This window comes from Drosophila elegans, unplaced genomic scaffold (genome assembly GCF_018152505.1).
Source record: "Drosophila elegans isolate 14027-0461.03 unplaced genomic scaffold, ASM1815250v1 contig_476, whole genome shotgun sequence".
NCBI classification, from domain to species: Eukaryota; Metazoa; Arthropoda; class Insecta; order Diptera; family Drosophilidae; genus Drosophila; species Drosophila elegans.
In genome coordinates, this window is record NW_024545863.1 from 20,292,394 (window position 1) to 20,317,526 (window position 25,133).

General features: G+C 40.1%; 1 protein-coding gene across 13 annotated transcripts in view; it reads right to left on the reverse strand.

Annotated features, from left to right (window-relative positions):
- The window catches only part of LOC108139191 (polyglutamine-repeat protein pqn-41), a 54,069-nt gene that overhangs the window by 21,962 nt on the left and 6,974 nt on the right, over positions 1-25,133 (reverse strand). For 6 of the 13 annotated variants that reach the window (XM_017261826.2, XM_017261822.2, XM_017261821.2 and 3 more), the window contains exon 1: positions 405-587. In XM_017261826.2, the coding sequence (XP_017117315.1) occupies positions 405-436 (32 nt within the window). In that variant the 5' untranslated portion in view covers positions 437-587. Of the gene's footprint in view, positions 1-404; positions 595-10,601; positions 10,746-11,597; positions 11,664-25,104; positions 25,123-25,133 lie in introns of those variants that run through there. The other 7 variants (XM_017261820.1, XM_017261819.2, XM_041709529.1 and 4 more) reach the window with 7 other exon arrangements.

The following is a 25,133-nucleotide window of genomic DNA, read 5'->3' on the forward strand; positions in this document are numbered from 1 at the left end:
GTAACATCTTAGTGCATTATGCTATAAATTGTAATCTACTTTTCGAAAATAAATATTCTTAGGCATTTTTAGGCATGTGGAAATTCCCATAGAACCGCGAAAGTATTTCAAACACGTCTCAAGAGTTGACAAGGGGTTAAGCCGCAGTGTAGGGTCTGGAAATTCACGAACTACGGAAGGCACGGAGACCGTGGAAAATGCAACTGGCTCAGCGCGTAATTGACCGTAATTGATTAACTGCAGTCGCCGCTCCGGCCACAAACACACGGCTGACCTTGCAGGCCTTAATTTCTCTGCGGGAAATGGGAAATCGGAGTGGGGATGGGAAATGGGGTGGGAAGTGGGGAACATGTTGCAGGTAAAGGGGCACTTTACCGGAGACCTACAAGATTTACGCTACTCACCAGTCCCACAGCTGATAAATGCAGCCAAACATTTTTGCACTTTTTTGTCGTGTGTTGCGTTAATTCGTTTAATAACTTAATTGGCCTTATTGCCTTTATTCAATTGCACTAATTTCTTTCTCGCGCCCGCCTTTTCGCTTTTATTGTAATGAGTTTTGATTTGATTATTCGATTGGCTGCAAAAACTCAATTAAAACTTTTCGATTGAAATGTGGCGGCCTCTTTTTTCGCGTTGCTTTTTGCGTGTGTGCCTCTGAGTTTTTGGGGGCACTGAAAAAATTGGAATTGCAGCCGCCGTCTAGTTGCAATTGAAACTGTGAATGTGTCTATTTTTATTGGAAGAGGACCACAGATTTATTTGTCGCCACGCGGCGGCAAGTGCCGAGAGCAAAAATTTCAACAAAAGGAACAAAACCAAAGCCAAAAGTTAAAGAGAATGGCGGGGAACAAACAGAGCACTCATTTTTCATATCGATTTTGTTTTTGGGTGAGGGGTAAACTCAATTTAATTCAATTCTGTTTTGTGCCTGCTTCAAATTTGTTTATGTTCTGCATTCTCAATGCGAATAAAAAACATCATAAATTTCTTTAGCCTCCCCCAAGCAGTACACACAAAAAAGAAATCATCTCCAAGGAAACGATAATTCCCTTGTCGAATATTGAACACGAATTCGGTTTTAATGCGAGTGAACAAATCGAGTGTACAAATCCAGATACGACACACACGGCAAACATTAAGAGGCCGAACACTCGATAGCTGCTCTATCGAATGACAATTTTAATGCAATTTAACGTCGAAAACAGTGCGTTTTGGTCCTGATTGCACGGATAGATGCATCTGCAATGAGCCCGTTTCGAATGCATTTAACCAAATGAATTATGGATTGCCTTTATTGAAGCTCCAGCACATGCCTCCAACGGAAGGGGAAAAATGTTGGGAATTTCGTGCCAACCGGGCTTCTGTTCTCTATCTGTATATCCTGTCTGTCTAGGCATTAAATGAATCCCTTACAGTAAAAAAATAGTCTGTCAGAAAAACATTATTGTTAAATCAGGAACAATTCAAAGGAAACTTAAAAAAAATTTATTTTTTTGTGGGTCTTAGAACAAGGTAACACCATATTTATTTTTTAAAAGATTGAATATTTTCATAGATTTTTTCAAAACATTTTTATCTAACAGTAATAATAATATTGGGAAAATATAATAACCCAAAAGAATAAATATTGTCTGTAGCTAAGAGGCATTATTTTGCTCAGTGCCTGAAACTTGACTCATGCATTAAAAGCAAAGTCCTGTTGAAAATGTTGCGCAATAAATAAGCAATTGATCCGATGTAAACGGACATTCATGGCCAGACTATTTCTTGGCCAGCATGTGAGAGGTCGAGCCGTTCCCGGCTATTTTACGCTACAATCAACTTTGGCCAAACAATTTTATAATTGCCTGCCAGTCGAGTCGCAATTTGTATGGCTTTCAATTACCGCCCGGCGTTGTCCAAAAGCGAAATGGCTAAAAGACGTAGAAAGACGTGGCCCAAAGCAGGTCTCACAATAAAATATTGGCGACGGAACAACAATACAAAATCAATACCGATTAAACGGCAGGACACTCCACTCTCCCTCATTCTCTCTTTCTCTCTCTCTTTCTCTCCCTTCGAGATCCTTTGAGCTGGCTTTTATTTATTTATGCGGGTTGGCAGGCAGGGGAGTAAATGGGATGCCTTGCAGCTTCTTGATGTTGCAACATTTTCCCGCTTTTCGGTTGACAGACGCCGCTAATGTGAGCATGAAAAATTACCACAGAAATATTTTATGCACACAACTGAGGGCGGGCACCAGAATGTGCCAAACAATATGTGCATATAAATGGCCCACATACAATACCTATGGTATATGTAGTGAATACTATGCTGAAAGATGATATAAATTTGGCAACTGGCCAGCCCCAATAACGACGAGGCTAATGGTAATGATACACAGCATATTATGCTTATTTATATAACAAATTACAATAGGGCCGATTAGAGGTCATTTGGCCATATGTGTTTACATTCGAACTCCGCAAGCCACACTGATCCCGGAAAATTTAGCTTTTGTTCGGTACGCCTATTATTTGTTCACTGATGCATGTGTTCGTTCAGTGGAACTCGATTCAAATATTTAAAAGCTGCCCCAAATATGAAATTTATGATGAGACCTAAACTATGTCAATAATCGAGCTCATTTGGCTTGTTTGACATTTGATTGGCCTATCAGTTTTCCTTTTTCGAGCAATAATTTTAATAAAATCGCTCATACGACCTGTGGTATGCGCAGTGGAATTCAATTATCTTTTATAGGTTTCCTGTGATATGTATAATTATATGTTCAGCTCGTGACCCCGCTGCTCGGAAAATGTATTTTGATGTGGGTTCAATTTGGTTTTTGCCAACCTGTCCAGTTTATTTTTAGCTTGAGTTTAATTGCTGTGACATATATATGCAACTGACTGTCACTCACAAGCACACACCTCCGCCGAAGGAGACACAGACACACCTGCCAGGTGGTTTTACCGCCAATCCAGCCACAAACTATCCGCACTGACGTCATTACCACCGACGGCAAGTGCCACTCAGGCCACTCAGAGGAAAAGGACGAGAAGTGGGCGGCCGGCTGCCACCCAGCCACTTTACTTCACTGAATTTGACCGCAGTCGGAAAAGCTGCCCACGAACTGGCCAACTTAATTAGTATTGAGACCTGCACCTTTGGCCATTGCCACCACTCCATTCCTTGGACACTTGAAATACGCTAAGTGCAATTATAAATACTCAGCAAGCAAAGATTCAAAAGTAGTAAAAGCCCCCAGAAAACGAAGTGGAACAATAAATAATGCGAGAAAAGTACAGCAAACTTGGATGGGTTGGGAGGGAAAAATCAATAAACAAGAAAAGCGAAAAGCGAAAAGTTGAGATACAGAGCCAGTCGGCAAAATATCTGAACGCCCTACTGAAAGTGTGACAATCTTGGGAGCATTGAGGAAAGGTGGCCCACACTTAGAAATACACACAGATTGAAGAACACAGAAAAAAACTACGATTCCAAGAAATCCAACATAAAAACGTTTCCACAGTCAGCAAACAAGACATGCTTTCAAACAATAACTTTATGTTAAAAAGAAGTCAATTTCCTCTATTTTTTCTATTTGGTTCTCAAAGTTTCCTTAAATGTTGTTTTTGTCAAGTCGGTATAACTATATATTACGTATCCGTATAGCATTTGGTTCATATCTAAGTTGAAGTTTTTCGTCCTTTAACAAAGAACACAAAATTCATTCTTATTTCTTATTAAAGATAGTTTTAAGTAAATAAAATACAAATAAAAGAGGTTTTTCTCTGTGCAAAAAGGTTCTTATGTACTTTTGGTTTTATTTTTTGCCATTTTCTTGAAAGCCCCCTGGGTATTTGGCACATCATGACCTTGCCAGTCGCTTTTGATGAGTTGTCAATGGGCGGAGATACGAGCATGTTAAGGGTATGCGAATTTGGGCCAAAAGTCTTGCATAATATTTTCCCGGGCCTGGAATGGCCGGTACTTTGACAAATCGCCTGGGCTCACACGTCATTCTAAAGGGGAGAAAAATGTTTGCTTATTGCTTACTTATCGCCCTGAGCAGTCAGCCGTTTGTAAAATATGCATTCCGCAAAACAATTGAAAGCAATTAAACTGAAATCAATCATTAAATTGAGTGCACCAGTGTTTGTGTGTTTCCATGAGTAGCGGATAATGCTTAATGGCATATGACTGCAATCTGTTTTTACGGGCGAAACATAAAACTGAAATCGTACCGGTTCTGTGGCCTATGGCTAGCATAAATCAAAAGCGGAATTGATCCATGGGATGGGGCTATATTAATTAAAGCCGGCACATCCAGTGGATATTTACCTGATATTGGAAATTGGATTTTGGTTCAAAGTTCGAAAGATGCAGTTTGCATAAAAGGGCCCTTGCCCATAAATACTTTGCCAAGTATGATGGAATCAAAGTTTTGTTTAAACAACATTTAAGCTCGGCAGCAGCAACAGCAGCCGACCCAATTCAAACTTGCACACTTGATTTGCCAGACAGTGTGTGCTCTTGAAGAACAACGGCTGGGTTAGAGCACCGCACCCCCCTGTCACCTCTTTGGATCCAAAAGCCGACATCAACATCCAAAACATTCCGGCTAGCAGGTCCTCGCAACAAAGCATAAATATTCATGGCTATAGTTGTACGAGAAGAGCGAACGAGAGATGGATGGAGATGCACATGGACATATGCCTCAATACAGCATGTGTATACCGTAAAAAACAAATGAGATTCTATTTAATATTTATGTTTTGGTTGAAGAAAAATAGTGTATAAAAATATAAATAAATTAAAACATCGTCGTTTCTTAAAGTGTCATGGATTTACTTAAATTAAATCTGAAAGAAAATAAAGAAATCTGGCAGACAAATACAAGTACTTCTCAAGCCTAACAGTTATAAAAAAGAACAATATATGACTGAGCGAGACAGGTCAAGATTATTAGAATAGAAACAATGTCATAATGGAGCTTAAAATGTCATCTTCACAATGCGTTTTAGGATGGCAACTATCTAGTTTGCCTCAGTGTGCTTATGTATGCGTCAACTTCTGCCCAGAATGACACTTGATGATGGAGATTTTGTTGCTTTCACTTTTGTCGTTCTCGTAGTGGGTTGTTGTCCTTAGAGCCTCTTCCTAGCTTGCTGCCTGACTTGATTGGCATAGACGCCAAACGAGCGTAGGGCAACAGACGTGCATGCATCATCATCATCATCGGCATCATCATCGTCATCATTGTTGTTGTTCTCGTGGCGGGTGCAGTCCCATTTCATCTCCCCGTAACCCACAATCAGGAGCCCGGGCACGTCCTTCTCGAGGAGCAGCGATGGCGTCAATGCAGCCCAGGCGGCAAAAAGGGCAGCTAAGAGCCCACTCTGTCTCCAAGGTGATTATCAGTGGGATGCCTATATCCTGGCGCTCCGAAAGGAAGTCAAAGTTCAGCGTTTGGGGAAAATCGCTAAGTGAGCGTGGGAAGGCTGAATAAGTCATTGAGCGAAAATTTCATCAAGCCATCAGGCAGCCGGAGCTCTGGCATTTCGCTAATGCTCGCTTTCATTTGCGCCTTGCACAAGTTTAAAATTCAAATCAAGGCAAGGACACGGCACACACACATTCTGTACAGTCCCAAAGAGTTTATCAGAGAAACATGAGCGATGGCAATGGCGGCTGCCATTCATGTTGCATACTAATTTAAATACGTGGCACGCACAGGAGTCGTCGGGAAAAATGGAAGAAAGAGAGAGAGAGAGAGAGTGAGAGGAAAAGCTGGGACACTGAGGTGGTGGAAAATCCCGCCCATGCGGTGCTGTTACCCATTTCCGCTTTTGGCAGCAGCACAAAAGCCACTCGAGTTTTTGCCTCCAGGATGTGTGCCATGTTTATGGCTGCCCCTTCCCCCTCTCTCTCTCTCTCTCTCTCTCTCTCTCTCTCTCTTTCTCTTCCTCTCACTCACTCTTTCCTAGCCCCATCTCTTTTGCTCGCAAAAACCCTCCTGGAAACAAAGACAAGCAAAAATATTTTGCCGTTTTTAGTTGTCGCAAAAGTTTGCTTTGTGTTTGTGGGTGTAGGTACTATGTGTTTGGGTTCGAGCGCTTTTGTTTATTGTGTATTTGTTTGGCATTTTCTTGCACAGCTTGTCGGCAAAAAAAATGAGAAAAAATAAAACACGAGTTGACCAAAAATAGGGACAAAGCATATCGAAGACCATAAAGGAGTACGAGCACCACTAAAGCGGGATTTTCGGTATGGTTTTCTGCTTTTGTAATCGGAATTACGCTTGCATCAGTGCGTTGCGCTTGAGAGTTCTTTGCGTTCCTAAACATTTCTACAATACACGCTCAGTTGGCATCTTGTGCAAGAAGAAAACTGATAGAGAAATTACTAGTAAAAATTCTTTGGCTTAAATCTGGATTGTGTATTTATTTGCCTTAATTTAAACATTTAAAGCAATGCAAATATTTATTGTAGCATAAATGTTACATAACACGAATAGGCGAATCATATTAATTTGTTCACTTTTGCTTTCATCTACTATAATAAAATTCTTCAAATAATCTTCTGAAGGAATCCTTAATTTTTTCAACCACCCACATTTCGCATAATATAACCTCCTCAGCATTGTGAAATTTCTTTTTTTTTACAGCCTGTACAGCCTCATACTTGTATATATATTTCACCATTTGGCTTCGATATTTGTTGTTTTATTTTTTTCTGTTGTTCAGTTCTTGTGCACAATACACGTACATTTATTTGGGTCTCGGTTCGAGTGTGGGTATTTGTCAGCAGGGAACTTGATGGCCCCGTCCATTCCATCGTGAACCGAACGTCGTCCACTCAGACCATTGTATATAAATGCAAATTGTTATTGATTATGCTCCACATAAAACTATAAAAGACATAAAGAACACTCTGTCAAAAACACGAGCAATGTGATCCCCACATGAAGCAGAGTTTCTACGATTCGTGTGCCATAATAAATTTGAACGTTGGCAATTTTTGATCCACAACCAGAACCTTTGTTTCGTGCCTTGCATTTAACTAAATTTATATCGAGCAAATTCAATAAAAAAGTGGGCAAGACAAACTATTTTCATTTGCACGCCAGTTTCGGCAATAAACTGAAATATCACCCATACGCCCCGTTAGCCGACCATAAATTCATTTCGAAATGCACTTTGACTGCTTGAGTTTCCGCTTAGATAAAGTCGAACCCCAAAGTTTAGTCAGTCTCATATTTTATACACAGAAAAAAATAAAGTTGGAAATAAAAATATACCATAGTTTTAAGTTTAATTCTCTTCTAAAAAAAACGCTACTACAAATAACAAATTGCAGCAAAGTAAATCTATAGACAGTATTAACTTAAATATTTCTCGATGAATAATGTCAGATAATGACCAATTTAATAACAGAAATTGAAAATCACAAAGTCATGCACTTTTTTTCTGCGTGATAATTTTCTAAATGTATGGAGTTCAGAGTTCGAAAGGGAAGCGGCTGTCTGTCGTGCAGAGTTTGGCAAACTGTTTGCTTGCGGCTGCACAACTCAAACAGTTTAGCAAGAAGTTTTGCCACTGACATTTGCCCCGACAGCAGAAGTTGCCCCATCTCCGACCACGCGGAAAAAACGCCGGTGAAATCGGTGACGCAGGAACATAACGACATCTGTAATTATTGTCCCCCTACTTCTCTCTTGTAGAAGATTTACCTGCCTTCTTGCGATTACCTGATGAATCGGCTGTTCAACTTTTAATTGCTGAGGCATGCAAAACTCAAAATTAGAAGCAATCCGCAGAACACGCACCCAAAATTAAGTAGATTTTAGGAGGTTGAGGAGACACATCCAGCTGATTGCAGTTTCGTGTGCAAATCTAATTTTACGTTGCTCTCCGTGGGTTTGAGAAAATTGAAAAATGAAATGCACAACATCTCGAATCGGGGTTACGCTGCGGCGGAATTAGGCAAGGCCATTATAAAATTATGAAAATTATGAAATTGCGAAAATTGAATAGCAGAGGATGGCAAGTCATGTGAAAAATCTGGCGCACAGACCACACACTCTCTCTATATAGGCGATGTGGAAATGTTTATTGGGGCAAATGGGTTCGACTTGAAATTTTCATTTCACCTGGAAATGATGGCGTACACACCGTGCTCATCTATTATTCAATCTAAGTCAAACACAATTATCTGCGCACTGGGGATTTTTTTCCGGGAAGCACCCAACTCACAAAAAGGAGACCATTCTTTGATGGGGGCAAACCGCATAGAACTTTCGCTATCTGCAAAGTTGGGTCTCTGTTTTGGAGCTTCTTTTAACCTTGTGATATGCTATATGCATTTTCTGCAGCCAATTCCATTTCATTATCACTTTTAACAGCAGATGTGCTTTTTTAATAAAACAAATAAAAACTAATATTAATGCATGAAACACACACGGTGCAAATTTAATTAGCTGAATTAGAAAGCTTAATACATTTTAGAGAGCTCACAAAATCTAGCTCTAATATTATGGAAATTTCCAATCGGATTTCGTCAGTTTTAATAAAATAGAATTTATTGGACCTATTCTATAATTCAGCTGAACATTAAATCAGCATGGGAACTGAATTTCCAAAGAACTTTAGCTCTATTGTTAAGGAAGTGAAAAAGATTAAGTTCTAAATTAGAATATATAGTAGCCTGTTAAAACCATATTAAGGCCACATTAGTTTGTGTTACAATAATATTGTTTTTTGTCAAAAATAAGCGTGCGACTTTTACGAAACGCCCAACATACTTTTAAATTTTGTCATAATATTGATTTTTCTTCTACTATTATGGTAATACCAAAGATTTTCTAAAATTATTTGGTAAGACCCTAACAAAAGCCAAATTGAAGACTGAAAAGTTGGCCCAAACTGTTAGCCCCAACTGGACGAGAACGAGTAAATCCGATTTAAATGGGCAGTGCCCATATTTGGAACTCTATGGTCACCATTTGAATGCATTGCCCCCAAAGAACGGTTGCGAAACAGGGAAGTTTAATTGAATAAACCGTAGTAAACCGCCGGACGGGCTTTTCATTCAATTTACCATCGAACACGACCGCTCCCCTTTACCAGAGCCAATTAGTCGAATTAATGCTCAAATTTGATTTGTATTAAGCGTTCGGCCAGTAGAAGAAAGGGTCACCCATGTGCCCATCCATGGCAGGACCAGCGAAATGTCCTTGCCAGCCATGGCAAAAAGCCATCTGCTTAATATGCACGAGGTATATAACGCTGCCTAGCGAATATGTATATATACATTTTTTAAATAACTTATTCATTACAGACGAGGTGCGGCAACCGTGTGTGTGTGTGTGTGTATGGGTGTGTGTGTGTAAATTATTCGCTTTCAGGCATAATAAATTGTTTTAAAAAGGAGCCGCCAAGCGAGCTGCCAAAGATAGCACAACTTGGCAACAATTTAGTTGCCTTTTGTCCTCGTTGTTGCCACATTCTGCAGGTGCCGCACCGCTTTGTATTTCCGCCTACCGCCCACACAAACAGTCCCACTCATGTGACGTCAAAAAAAAAGGATTTACCCAAAGCAGAAGTACTAAACTCAAAGAAAGGATTACACTTAGGTTAGTAAATGCTTTTTAAAATAAAAAAAATATATAACTATTCAGTGACAAGCTTGATTCCATCTTAAAGCTATATATTGGAACAAATCGGTTAAAGTCATCCTTTAAATTTATTTAAACAGGGAAAGTGTTTCAGTCTAAAATATTTTGTTATAAATATTTGTTATTCTCTTTAAAAGTTTTCAGTTTTGAAAACTCTTGTTGCTCATAGTTTTATTTTTCTTGATTTAATTTGCTTGCCTGCATGCAACTTTTAATACATTTCTCAAAATTTCTTTTGGTTATTCTTCACTTAATAAAAAATGTATAAGACCCTGAAGACTTTGTTCCACTTTGAAAATATATTTCTGATATTGAAACAAGTTTTTCTCAGTAGGGGGTCGCAAAACGAAAACCTTGTGGCCAAAGTAAGCCACGTGGAGGTGAGGGCTTGATGGAAATGGGGGCTTTCACTCGCCAAACTTTAGTGATTGCGGTGTCCAGTGGACGGCGTAAGCCCGAAACAAGAGCGCAAAGGTGGGCGCGATGCCAGCCCTCGAAATTCCGCCCACTTTGGACTGAGAAGTTGGCACTGAGGACTCAGGAATCAGGACTCAGTTCTGAGGTCTCAGGACTCAGGGCACAGGACTACAGACTATGAACAGTGGGCTCGGCTCCACATCTCAGCTAAAACATTCACGAGGACGACTGATGACGACGAAGTTTGGTCTGGTCTTCGTGAGTCGCAGCGCTCTGTTTCTGGCACATAATCATTTACATAATATACGTGAGCACACCATCACAGGCACGACCACAGCGAACTCGGTGGAACAACAACGGCAACGGCAACTGCGAAGGCACAGGCTATAGTAACTTGGCCAGGATAATTTCACTCTCGCAGGACGCGATTTTTGGGCAAATTCATGTGTGCGCTTGTGGGCGCAAAATATTGCCACGTTTATGTAACAACGGAGCGCGCACAATTTCTAATTCATTTTACTTTTAGGATTGCGCGTGGCACCGAGCCAGCCCCGCCCACCGCCTCCAGCCGCCTCCCGACACGCTGCCGTTTTTGCGTTTTGGCCAACTTTCGACGAGGAGCGCGCGTTCTGTGCCACAAAAGGCTCGTTGGGAGACTGGCTGGCGAAGTTCGAGTTTGCGTCGCTCGGTTCGCAGCTCGGTACAAAGGACACACAGCTGACGACGGGATTGTGAGTGAAAGCTACTGGTCGGCAAAGCTAAGGCGAAAGCTCCGAGGGTGGCCCAAAGAGTTATCCTTAAAAGGGAAACTTTACAGAGTGAAAATCCCCGCTCCTTAATAGTTTTGGCGCTCAGTCGGAAGGACATTCAAGCAAAATTGGCATAAAATATTATAAACAAATATTAATGATTTAAAATCAGAGGGATTTTTATTTAGAAAGTCATAAAAATGGTTCTATAACTTTTACCAGTTTTTTACTGGCTTAAAATCATATTCTTATCAATTTATTTTCTAAGTGCATCTTTGAGCTATAGTTAGGCAAAGCTTTCCTTTAGTTTTGATAACATTTTTGAGGCATTTTTTTATTTATTTTTCCCACGAATGCAGCTGCTGGTATCAAAAAACGGGAAACCACTCAAACCACTTCGAGTGAAAGCTCGAACAGCTTACATGTCACCCACTTGCCACAAAATGCCCCCAAAACTCCCTCACCATGTTTTGGTTTCTTCTGTTTATGCAAAAAGCATCGGCAAAGGTGAAGCTTTTATTTCTAATTTAGCCCGAAAAATACAGAAAAAGAAACTCAGACAGCATAAAAATGAGTTATGGACAGATACAAAGTGTACGTCGGCTGATGAGGCTGGAGTCATGATGCCATTTTTCAGCTGACAGCGCGTCATAAAATCGGTGCTAATACCAATAATCCAAGCCGTCTGGACTGTCGGCTTTAATTATCATCGGGGAGCATGCGAGGCCAATTAACTGAACCTAGTCTAACGCTGGCTAATAACTCACCTCTGGGGCTAAATGATGTGTTGGGCAAAAGACTCAAACAGCCCTATTCGTCGTCGTCATCGGGAACTGCAAAGAGAATTGGAAAGCAGAAGTCATTAGTATGCAGTTGGTTTGGTTTGAAGGGGAGCAGCCGGCAAGCAACTGGGAAATCGTGTAAAAAACGCGTATGTCAATTAAAAGCCTATAACAAAAGGCAAGCGGCAAACAAGAGGCATCAGAAGTCGGCTTCGATTGCCACTAACACACAAATCGCTGCACGCAAATGCAAAGTGATGCGTGAGGGTGAAAGGGGATAAGGGGAAAAGGGGGAAAGTCCCTTTTACCCACACAGGTCACGTGCGGCCAAAACGACAAAACACGCGCTTCCAGGGAGCCGTATTTCGAGACGAGCTGTGCTCGGTTGAATCGGTTCAGTTCGAATCGGTTCGATATGTTGTACTTGCACGTAAAAAAAACACCAACGAATTGGCTACCAATTATGGTGAAATTTCCTTAGGTATATGGTAATTTAATTAGGGAAACATTGGGGGCTTAATAGCACAGTATCCCATACATTTTATTAGATGGGGTAACAAAGAAAATATTTCACGCATGTCAGACATTAGTTTTACTTTCTAGCTAAATTATAATACAGATGCCGAACATAAATTAGAGAAATAACTGGAAGCAGTTTTCAAGTATTAATTAACGATGATTTATCACACAGAACAGTAGTTTTGATCTGGGTAAATGGAAGCTGTTGCCAAGTATCTCAGGCTTTTAAGTACCTTAAATATTTGTAATTTTCTATTAAGAAATACACTAGTTTTCGTAATGTCAAACATTTCGTCATAAATAAAATAACTAGGAATGTCAATAAGACTCCCCTTTTGCGTAGTGTACAAATTCAAATTGACTTAGCCAATAAACTGATCAATGAAAATGTAAAGTCGATGGCTATAAAAATGCATTTACCTGCCAGAAGTTCGGACACTGCACTGAATAGCCAAATTGAATGGAAAAGTGTAGTTAAGGGCAGCTTTTATTCAAAACGAATGTAAATCAAATGTCGGTTAGAAAATGAGTTTGGTAATTGAATTAGCATTCTGCCAATCGAATTGGGTCAAAGTCAGATTAATAAAGGACAGGAATCAAAGGCATGGCGTGCTATTTAACAATTATAATTGAAGCATTTCCCTCTGAACTTTCACAGCCAATTTGCCGGAGGTCACTCTTCAGTTCAGCATTTACTTATCTGATATATGTGGGTGTGTTTGTGGAATTGGAAACAATTAGCAAAGTGTGCAGGAGATTTAGAGCGGAATGTCATAGCCCTAATTGCCCAGGAGCACACACATGCAGATGGAGAATGGGGAATGCCAGGCAGAAAGGACGAAAGAGGGCAGTGCAGAATTTAATGCCGGAGACATGCAAAAATTACATCCTCAATTGCAGGGGCCAGACACCCGTCGTTGTCACTCTCACACAAAAGCGCCCAAATTCAATAAACAAGGCGCTCGTGCGGCCAGGATTCACTGTCTTCCCTCTCTCTCTCTGCATCTCTCTTTCTCGCTTTTTGGCCAACGATGCGTGAGGATTCTTTACACTCAACAAAACTTAGAGAACTGATTGCTGAAGTGGAAATATCTAAAATCTCCTAATATACTAAATCTATTATTCTAACATATATTTGTCTCAAATATTGGAAAAATGTTTCTTCATTCTGGTTGTTTTTTAAAAAAGTTCAAAAAAGTCAATGACACTATAGACTATTATTTATTTTAGGTTATGTTCAAAAACAGTTACTAATTGTAAAACCAAATCCTAACCTTATGACAAGCGACTTACCAACACCCAATTTTTTTGAGTGCTATTAAACTGTTAGATTCCAGAGTTGGAGACAATGTTGGTCATGTGCGGGCAGCTATGAAGCAAAACAAAATCAATTGCACTTGCAAAGCTCTCGTTCCCCGAAAAGTAGGCAATATACATTTGCGCACAGCTGCCATGCGTCACCCACACAGACACAGAAGCACATACACACACATACACAGAGGCATTTGCAGATGCACACATTAAGCCATTATTCAATGGTCAGTAAGCGACAGCAACAACATGGAGGCAACATCGATTTGGTCGCGTTTCTGCGTACAGCACTTTCAATTGAAATCTACACACAATGACCACATGCGTGGGTTAAGCCGTCAATGGGGGTGACTGTAGCCCCTTAACCCTCCATCGCCCCCCTCTTCGCGTTCTGGACCCATTGAAGTGTGACCGGCAACCTGCACCCAGCGGAGCAGCTCCACGCTCCATTGAACGACCAACGTATTTCGCCAATTACGGCAACCACCTTTGACAGTTGGCCAGGAGCCTAAAGCCCGGAATCCGTTGCCAAACTGGCAACATTTGGGGCAGGGGGATCTTAAGGTGGCAATTGATTGTCGTAAACAATGGAGTCTGATTTAATGGAGAGTGCCGCTCGGACAGACGGTAAGCTGATTTAAATTATCGCACTTGTGTGGCGTTTGGCCAGGTACATAGTTCAATTTGGCCAAGTACAAAACAGAAGGCCAACTATCGGCTTTCCTCTTGTGGCCAGTTTATGTAAAGGCTTTGAGAAAATTATCACTATCTCTCTTGCAGATAATTCCCTAGCCAAAGGAATGTTTGCACTTATGTTGTGGCTAATAAATTAAGCTCATAAAAGCTTAAGTTTGTCATTCATTAAGCAAATTCGATATATTCTTGATGGTCTTAGCTGGAATATGTTCTCAGTGAGGTCTAAAATTTGATTTAAATAATATAATAATTCTAAACGATTTGTAGCAAAATAATGTAACCGCTAATTGAAGGTATCATAAAAATAGCATCAAATTAATTTTTTGTGGCCTATAAAACGTTTGGAGTTTTAGATAAAATATCTATCTATGATATAAAATTGTAGTAACGAAGGTTACATATTTCAATAAAAAACTACTTGTCTGTTTAAAAATTGGTAGCCTTTTTTGAAAATGTATTACTTAATGGGTTTCATAGCTTAACCCGAAGGAATTCATTAACCCTTGCCGAGGGACCATAGGTTCGTTGAACCCTTAGCCCTTCCCCTTTTTCCCCAACTAAAGTGTCGCTGTCAATGCAGCAGCCTAATGCATAATTAAGTGCGCCTGTGTGAGTTCGTATCTGTTTGAGCGGTGCAAGTGTGCGTGAATCACTGCACCTTGTTGGTGCTTTCAGGCACTGGAAATGACACACTTAAAAGACTGCAACTTAAAGTTGCAATCCCAGCCGCGATTTAATGCCCGTTAATGCAACAGTCACGTTCGTGCTGTTAAAGTTGCCGCAAAAAAAATAGAGGAGAAAAAATGGCAGAAAATAAAAGTCCATAGCAAACCGCTAGCATCTGCTTTTCGCATTTGACATTTTGCCAAGCCATCGGCAGCTTACTTTGTATGTAACAACATGATTTGCGTTCACAAATTGCCGCCGACTTCCGTTCGTTCCGTTGATTTTCAGAATTTCACCCAAGACAACCGCTGCGGGGCCTCAGTTTGTATCTGGCAGATAGCATCTACTATCCGCAACTACATCCTCATTACACAGTGCCTTTGGATTGATTTCCAACAGTGATTCGCAGTTTGCCCATCAATCACCAGCAGCAACATCATTTGCCTCATTATGCCCAACAGCCCGACCAGCGCCACATCGATGGCTCTTTAAAGTGGGTCAAAAGGTGATTTTTCTTTGCCGTTTGGCTAATTTCCAAGGCTCTTGCGGTTGCTGGGGTTCGGTTTGTGAAAATGCCAATTGCCAGTTTCCCATCAAACGCTGGCTACCGGAAAATCTCCGCACTTCAACAAGGCACGATAATCGCTCCAAACTTGAACTTGATCTTGAATGCAAAACGGTTCCATATGCCCGGCCATGCATGTACGCCCATTCTGCGCCCGATTATATCATATTTTCCTACGCACTTCCATTCCACTTAATGGCAAATTATCTGCCGTGGCAGTCGCGTGTTTTGTGTTTACATTTCGATTGTTTTTTTTTTTCTCTGTATGTTGTTGTTTTGTTATTTGTGTTTAGCTTTTCAGCGCAACTAAATGTTCCTCGCCTGTGCAGTGTTGCATGTCGCAGTGTGTTTCTGTTTTATTTTTATGCCTTACTAGCTACTTTTGCTGTCTATTTTAGACGTTTTTTGTATGCCTACTTCACTGTGTGTGTTTGCCGAACCAACAAGCGCACAATTAGAGCGCTCAAAGTCGCGTAACACTCGCCAAATGCCGGCAACACGGCAAGTACGTAGAATGCCAAATGAGCAGACGTTTAGAATGGATCTGCTATATATATGTATCGTTCATACATTTATAAGGTATCAAGGGGTATCATCCAATTTTTCAAATGGCTTATCATCAAATATTCAAAATACTATTGCCCATAACATTTTTAACTTAAATTTAAAAAGATAAATCTTATATTGTTTAAGCCATCATTTAACCTCTTGGACTGTAATAAACTTATGTGCATTATATACATATACACAACAAAACTAAGCTTGTGGCATAGTCAAAACATTGTATATATCATATGCATAGTTTTTGCTGTTACTATAGTCAATGAATTGAACTTTTAAAGAGTACCACTAACGTCTGGACAACCCAGATCAGCTTCCTCTCGTGCTTCGGTTATTTTCCATTTACAATTGGGACTTTGTATGTACAATTTTTTTGTTTCCACAGTGTCCGCTAGCAATGTTAATTTTTCAGCTTTCCATTTCAATGAGCTGAATGACATTTTGTGCAAGGCAATGGCAAAACTAAACCAGACCAGACCAAACGAATCTGTTGACAGCCTGGCCACGATCTATCTACAATATCTGGCCAAAGATTGGAGTGGGTAGAGCAGAGTTTGCCCAGCTCTTGCGCAATTGATTGGCTGTGCAGGTGCACAAGTTTCAGTAATGGAGTACTGAAGAGCTGAGCTCAACCGATCGAACGAATCGAGGTGATCGTGCCGGCATTTTCGATGGGCTATTTTAGCTGTCGCAGCATTTGGCCATGGTTCGATCTTCGGTTTCAGCTCACCTGACTAATGCCGGCAGTTCCGTTACTTCTATAAGCCACGCTTCATCAGGCAATTTCCCGCTCGATCAGCACATTTTGTCCGCGCCTTGTATTACATTGTTACATTGCCACGGCGAGAGCACCCAATTGTAAAGTAATACTCGAAATCAGCTCTTTCTGCACTTTATCTGGGTTTCAGTTTCGGACCCAGTCAGTCAGCCAGACGGAAATCAACGGACAAGTAGCTCGCTTATCAGCTGCCTTCAAGTCACCAAAATCACGTTGCAAACAGCCAGCGACAAATTTTGTCGAGGGGGCCAAGTGGAGGAAGCCAATTCCACGGCCGCTGCAGATGGCCGGCGAAAATTGCATTGCCAAATCGTCTCAGTTTTGCTCAGCGATGGGAAAACTTAGGCACTCGAAAAAATAGAAACCTGCATATTGTCCCTATAAAAAATGTTTCTTTATATTTTACATCATTATTGGCAAACTAATTTTTAGAACATGTTTTCTTTTCTACACATCTAAAAGTAATAATTAAGTTAAAGAAGTTTGACGAATTTTATTTTGGTGTTTTTTTAAATTATTTAATAAGTTTTCAAATTGTAATATTTTCTTTAGAAGAGGAAAAATTAGTTTCTCTTTTTGAGCCAAATTACTATATCATTCAAAATTTTAGTTTTTGAAGTTTTAAAACATAACATATTTAAAAAGCTTTGCCTGGAAATGGCTTAGCTTATAAAGCCAACTTCTAAACCAAACTAATCCCATTGCAAGACAAATTTCTTTGAGTGCATTCCTAGGTGGCACTTGTCTGGAGCTCGTCGCTGCCATTTGTCATGCGATGCCGTTTTCGCTCCGTCTTCCAGTTTGCACTGCTCCGGCAATTGGTGCTGGCATTTGGGTAATTTTAATGAGCGGCGCTTGTAAGAATTTGCGACAATTTGACAGCAAATTGCCGGGACGACTGCAACATCTGCGGGAGTGTCTGTTTAGTGGCTGAACAACGCATTTGTGTCAATGTTTCCAGCCTTTAAGTTGCAACATCGCGATGCGCTTATCACCAGGGCAGCCGAGTAGAAATGTGGGCCACGCGCGATAACCGAAAACAAATATTTGAAATGCTCCAGTAAATTGATTCTATTTGGCGGAATAAATCAACCAAATGATGTCGGCCAAACAACTTAATAATGAGCTGCACTGGTTTCCCCATAAATAACCGCCGGTCCACTGACAATCGACGACCGCAGCACCGTGCTTCAAACATTTAGTCAAGCCACGCAATCCAGCGAACGCGCCCTTTGCCACTTTATGTGCGGCCGGTCAGTCCGAAGTCCCGAGGCCAACCACAAATGTTACAGTTTGCTCAGAGTGCCACGCCCACTAATCTCCTGTTTACTGCCGCGGGAAAAGGTGTGGCGGTACACTTAAAAAATGTTGGTATTCAAAAACCTAAGAGATTGTTATTTTGTACGTGGCTGTCTTTTAATAAATAAAATAGAAATCCAACTGAAAACCTCAGATTCTCAGAACATTTACCTCTTTTAAAACTAGCATAAGAGTGAGCTTTAGTAAACTATCTCGAACCAGTATCTGTGCTCATTATAAAACAGATACTTTTAAAAGAAAAGTTTTCATTTCGAAATAATCATTATAATTCTGAATAAATATTATAATAAAACTTGGCTTTCGTCATGACAATTCTAAGTTCTCTTACTGAATGTTTTAGTTGTTGCAGGTAACTAAACGGGGCTAATTACCTCCTTCTGAACTACCATAAAATATCATATTTTTTCCGAGTGTAACAGAAACTGGGAGCGAAATCGATCAAACTTCTGAGCCGCGTTCGTGCAACTGCAAAGATTTGTGCAATGTTTGGCCAACGCAACGGCAACTGATTTGCCATGGGCTCGCGGCTGGAATTTCAGAGTGAATGGGGTCTCTCACCTATGTGTGAATGTAGCTCCCCGTCGCCCCTTTCATAAATGAAATCCCATTTGGACTTTCGCCCCGGCAAACGACCATCGAATCGAAACGAGACGAATTTTATTCATGGCGCATTTGGTATAAACGGCGTTTACACATTGAAATCACAAATCCGAAAATGTGAAATGTGGAAATCTCTGCAAATGGAAAGTCGCAGAGCAAACACACGCACATTCTCATGTGTGCCGAAGGGTTTTGAGCTTATAAACTTGTTGTAAAACTCATAAAATATGGACAGAAGAAAAAAGAGAGAAAATTTATCATCCATGCAGCGAAGACCAAATGCGCTTTGAACATTGAAATGATTTCATTGGTTGAATGCAAAATAAATTAAATTATATAATAATTTCGTTTTGTGAAAGAGTCGAAAAGTTATTGTCAATAAAAGCAAGGTGTCAAAATAAAAACTTTTTTGAATGGGCTCGCTTTAATAGCTAATAAAGTTATAGTTATGTTATGCTTTTAATATGGCAACATTTGTATGTGATTTAAATATTTTTGGAATCACAGATTTAATTATGTATTAAAGCATTGAATTTCTTGAACAACAATTTTTTTAATTTAATACTATGTTAAGAAGGCACTTTTTTTTTTTTTAATTTTTGAATTGCCTTTTTTCAACATTTGGATTCCAGCTGTAAGTTACTTCTTATCAACCCAACAAAAAATATCAAAGCTTAACAAAACTGCTGCACATATAGCCTTTTATTCGGTGCAGTTTCCCCTCGAGTGCGTGACAAATTCTGTAAAATAAACTTTGCTCATAAAGTGTATAAAACGAGACCGCATTGTGGAAGTAAGCCAGCCAAATCAAGCTTGCATCAACTCGGAAAACGAGTTTGCGTGAGCCCAAAAATCGGGTTGCCCCCAACCACAGAAGACCTCCAACAACCATTCCCTAAAGACTGCATTTCACTCCAATAATTGAACATTTTCGGTGACCCAATTTAAGGCTACGCCTGAATATAACAAATTGCTGCATAGGGCCACGCCCCCAGAGCCGCTGCGTCGTACACGCCCCCATTTTCCATTTGGAAATAATGCTGGCATGGCTGCGAAGGTTCCCTATTGATTTTGTCGCAACTTAAACCCAAGAGCCGGGCCAAAAGTTTTTTCTGTGGCCCGAAACCTCTGGTCGACTTGCTGACACGTTCAGTTTACTTCGAGTTTCTTTGAGTTAAGAGCATAGTATGTATCTATTCAATGGGCGCCATGTGTGTGCGCACTTGTGGCCAATAACTTTCAAATGGCCAAGTTTGAAAGTTGGTAGGAGCCACGGCCATTGTACTATATGCCGCCAGCGGAGCTGCAGCTGCAGATTCAATTAAACTTTGGCTTCACGCTTTCGATCAGTGAAAGTGAGTGATTGAGTGAGTCGCCATTGCCATCCATCTCCCCTTCGATTGGATGCCACAATCAATTGCATTCGCAACTGCAATTGCAATTTCAATGACAATTCCCGTAGCAGATTCAGCCGCATTGACAGTGTCTGTGTCAAGTGCAACGGCGGGGAAAGGCCAATGGCCCGAAGGAAAAAGTGAGATGGATTGGCATTTGCCTCACTTGAAATTGTGCCATCTTGAAATGGTCATTGAAAATCTTTCTGCTTTCAAAGGTCAAGAACGAAAAGGAAATTTACCAAAATTTGTCTGACTTTATACACATTTTGAAACTGGTTTCCCTCGTCTCACACCAATAACAATCTATCAAAAGGTTATGAATAATAAAAAATAATTTAAATACTCATTTATTAATAAATATTACTGTGTAAACTTAATATTAGCAATTGTTTATTTACCTAAAAATATAATTAAAAAAATAATATCAACTTTTATTTCTTAAAAGCTGGGTCAATCCTCTCTATATTTGTTTTACCACAGTCTCACAATTTCAAAGTAATATTTTCAGTGCTAGATCTCATAAACTTAAACAAACGAAACTTTATCATAAAGAAGAAAAACAGCAAAGACGAACAACGGTAGAACTACTCAAGAAGTTACAATTAAATAAATTTTTTGATTTTCTCTTCATTTATTAAGAGTAAAAGTAGTGAGTTTCTCAAGAAACAAAAACATTAGTTTAAAGATGCAAGCAATATCTGGGCAAATATATTTTAAGAAAGTATTTCTTTTGGGGAAACTGTAATTTTAGCAACTTCTTCATACTTTGTCGAGCTCGAGTATTCATAATCTTGGCCAATTATTACATATTTTCACATATGTCGCACTGTATACTTTGCACAAGGCAGTTTAGCAATTTATTGCCCTTCCAATATCCGATTCCCGGAATTTATGTATGGATTACACCCACTTGATCGGCAAGTTCACTGCCATCCATGGGCATCCAATGCAACCCGAAACGTTCCAGTGCCGCAGTGCAGTTATGAGTTATAATTCGCCAGGCTTGCAATTAAAACGAGCATCCGCTTTAAATTGAAATCGAAACTGTACGGGAAATGGGGGCCGCAGTGGAGTGCATAAATCTAGCACAAGCACGAGCGGCCAGAACAATAGAAGCTGCCAACTGCCGAGGGGCAGGGGCGGTGGCATCCGAGGGGGCTTTTTAGAGGGTCCCAAGAGGATAGAGGGTGGGTCTGCAGATGAGGCCGCCGTCTAGTGACGGCGTCGCTCAGTTGCATTTGGCCGGAGGAGCAACAACAACAGCACGCTTGGCCAACGCTGCGTGATGAAGTGGCCATGTATGGACGAGCCTGTGGCTTCCTCTCTCCGATTCTTGCATTACAAGCACATAAACATATAGTATATATATATATATAGAAAATTGGCACATTTTACTCGCTTTCAACAAGTTCAGAGAAGCGAAATGGAACGCACAACAACCAACAATGCCAAGCAACCAAGAAGGCAAGACCACACGCGGAAAAAATGTTTCGAAAATAGGGAATCATGTTTCAGAATTTTCCCAATACGGTCAAGCCCATTTAATAAAAGTTTCAAATGTCATTTATACAAGTATCATTTTATATTTTTGGAATTTTATTTTGGTAAGTCATTTATATTGTTATTTCTGAAAAACATCATCAATATTTTAATCTTTAGTTGTTCTTATTTGTTCTTCTTTAATTAAATTGTTTATAATAAATAGAGTAAGTAGAAGAAACATATTTTTAAATTGATTTTTGATTATCTATTTCAAATATCATTAACCCATATTTTATTAATTTGAAAATGTTTTAGGCATCGTCAATATTTTAATCTCGACTTGATATTGTTATATAATTTTCTATAATAATTAAGTATAGATTAAATATTTTAAACTGAATTTGTATAATTTCTTTCCACACAGCATTTGTACTACAATAAGGACTATTCCCTCCAAATCATTATAAAATTTGCCTTAAAATTTTCAGAATCCTTGTTTTTTTCAGTGCTTGACAGGAAATGCAGGTTACTGTGATAAGATCTTTAGATTTCTTTTATATTAATTAGAGCAGCCTAGATGCACAGAGGAAGTCACCTCAAGCGTATCAATTTGTTATTGAGAAGGTCTTTTATCCCCCTTAAAGATCTCTCCAGAGTAGAAAGAACATGCGAGTGCCTTGACAATGAACCGTGTGCCCAATCCGCAACTTAACTGCCACCAAGAAGTCCAAATACCTACTTCGAATCAAAGACTAACTGTAGACCAATGATACCCACATATTACCCGTCTTTGGGTTGTGCAACGTCATCCGAGGGCTATTTAGACCGCCGACATAACCCGCTCTGGGTTCACCTGTCGTTTTGTTGCTATCTAGCATCAGCCATCTACATCTCTATCGGAAGGTAATGCCATCGCATAGAGACCCGATTGTTGTTTCGGCCGAACCAAGTTGGAGGGCCCTTTCTAGGTTGGTCCGGAGTATCTGTGTTAATTTCCGCTCAACTGTTGGTATGATGACTTCTTCGAGAGACGATGTTCCCACAGGGCCCTCGACAACTGTTGCTGCGTCACATGGAAAACAAATGGAGAAAAACAAAACGAAACCCAAAGCAATGAATTGAAAGCCGCGGGTCAGTTTTGAATTATTTATAGGAGTCGGCTTCGAATGGAGCATTTCCAAGTCCACTTGGCTTGCTACGAAAATGCTAATTCAAAAACGTGAAAAAACAACGATGGCTTTGTCAAAAGAAAGCTAATTAGATGGGCTTAGGTCAGTGGGCGAACTTCGAAGACGAAGGCGAACTCCACGAAAGACACATCTCTGGCCAAAGTCAAGGGTTTGGCTTTTAATTGTTAACAAGTGAAGCGGCTCCCTTGGGGAATCAGTCGAGCGTGACAAGTGAACTGAACAGGTGAATGGCGGAGGAAGTGAATGCAAATTCGCCGGCTGTAATTGTGTGAATAAAAGTCAACAGTTGTGGCCAACGCCCCGACACGCAACCAAACCAATTCCGCCCTTCCGCGTGGCGTTTGTTTTGGCTACGAAAATGAATTCAGTGCATAGATCCACAGCAGCTGTGAAATTAACATAGTTTTTGTTTTTTTTTTTTCTTTTTTTTTCCTAAGAGGGAACTGTGCTAATGTTACAAAGTTGCTTCCTGCTTCCAGATTTGCCCACAGTTCATCAACTTGGCACAAGAGTGTCGAGAGTGAGGGCCACAAGCGAATTTCACTTTTTTCGCGCACAATTTGAAGTTCAACGAGCGAGTACCCCCAGCTCCACATACCAAGAAACCAGTTGAATAATAACCCATGTCTTTTCGCGGGGAAATTGCAAATTACCGCCTCAAAACCTGCAGGTCTAAGGAGTTCATTAAAGCCCCCCTTTGGGGAATTTAATTAAAATACTTTCACTGCCTGTTTATTTAAAATGCCAAACTGACTGCCACTCATAAATTTATGCCGGTTTGTCGTTCATAATTGTGAGAAATCTTACTCGACAGTGTTCGCCAAAGGGGTCGGCGGATATCACGGCAGGTTCGGATACAATTGTGACAGGTCGGAAAATAGCTTTTATTGTCGGTAAAAACCCCTAGGTAGTGGACAAACTGATTGCTGGGTTGCTAACAGTCTTCAATCAGGGCTAATTGGAGCCTTTAGCCACAACGATGACGTGAAGGATTAAAGGAGAGGGAGTTGTTTTTACAACTCTAGCCATCCAATTATAGATTGTATAACAAAAACCTAAGATTTCAGCCTGGTATATCTGATCAAATGTAGTATTTTTCCTTTAATTAAAAACTATAAAATTGATATTTAGAAAGATCGGATGCTTGTACATTTTGTATACAACATTAAATCATTGTAAACCATTTTATGACAGAATCAATATACCATTCTTGTATTTTTTTTTTACTTATACTTTAACTTCCCCTGATAACTACAAGAAGATGAATGGCCACTGAATTTGTAAACAAGCCCGGAAATGATAAATTAATCACAGCTAACTTTCGTTTTTCCCATATACGTTCACGAACAATAAAATTTGTTACCATTTCAATTGAAACTGTATAACTATTATGTCCATTATGACCCCTTTATGGAGTTCGGGCCAAGAAGCCCTGGCACATAATTAAACTTAAATACTGTGCTGTTATGGCCCCAGTGCTCTCAATGAGCCACAGTCCTCAATAAACCAAATGCGATACAAAAACTACTCAAAAAAGCTATATAAGCAAAGGTTGGAAAAAAGATTTAAAAAAAAAACAAAACAAAAACGTTGAATCGCTTTTCGCAAGCAAACGTGGTGTCATTAAATTTAATAAGCACTATTTCAGGCCAAGCTTGGATTTTTTTCAAGCCCTAGTCTGACCCGCGCTCTTCACCCCGGAACAACAGAATCGGCCAGCAAAGCTTTTAAAAACGAAATGGTCTAGCAAAATGTGGACAAAAAAAGATGAAGACTACAAAAAAGTAAAAGAAATAAAAACTACAAATAACGTTGCTCGGGCTTTTTCGACTTTTTTTTTCCGCCAGCCTTTTCTTTCCATAGAATTTTCTTGCTGGCGGAGCGGAGTAAATGAACTCTGGGGGCGCCATCGGCCCAGTCTAACGGGTCATCTGGCAGAAGGGGCTCCCCAGACCCCAAACTCGATTCCAGATTCCCCAGTAGCACACTTTTGCTCATTTGTTTGCCGGTCTTATGAGTGAGTTATGAAACACACTCGTACGCATAACGCTTCACACTTCACAGTTTACTGGGTTCACTTGTCGGTGTAGGAAAATTATAGGAAACGGCCAACGTTTATGTTCGGACAAATTAAGAGTCTTTGGCTTCCTGGGCGATCTTTCATTGGAACCGACAAATTACTGGCCAAATGCAATGAAAAACCCGTTAATGAAGTAAGAAATTGAGAAATTATGGAGACTCGATCTAGTTTAAAGGGCGCCGTGTGGTGATGGAAAGAAAATGCCCTTTTAAATGTGGCCCCGTTGGACTAAGTGTTAGTGTGCTCAACAAAAAACAGACTAGTAGAGAAATAAAAATGTTTATTTTCAAAACATTAATATTTAAAAAATTCAGCTCAAAAACTTACCATACAATCAGGCAAACTCTGAAAGAAAA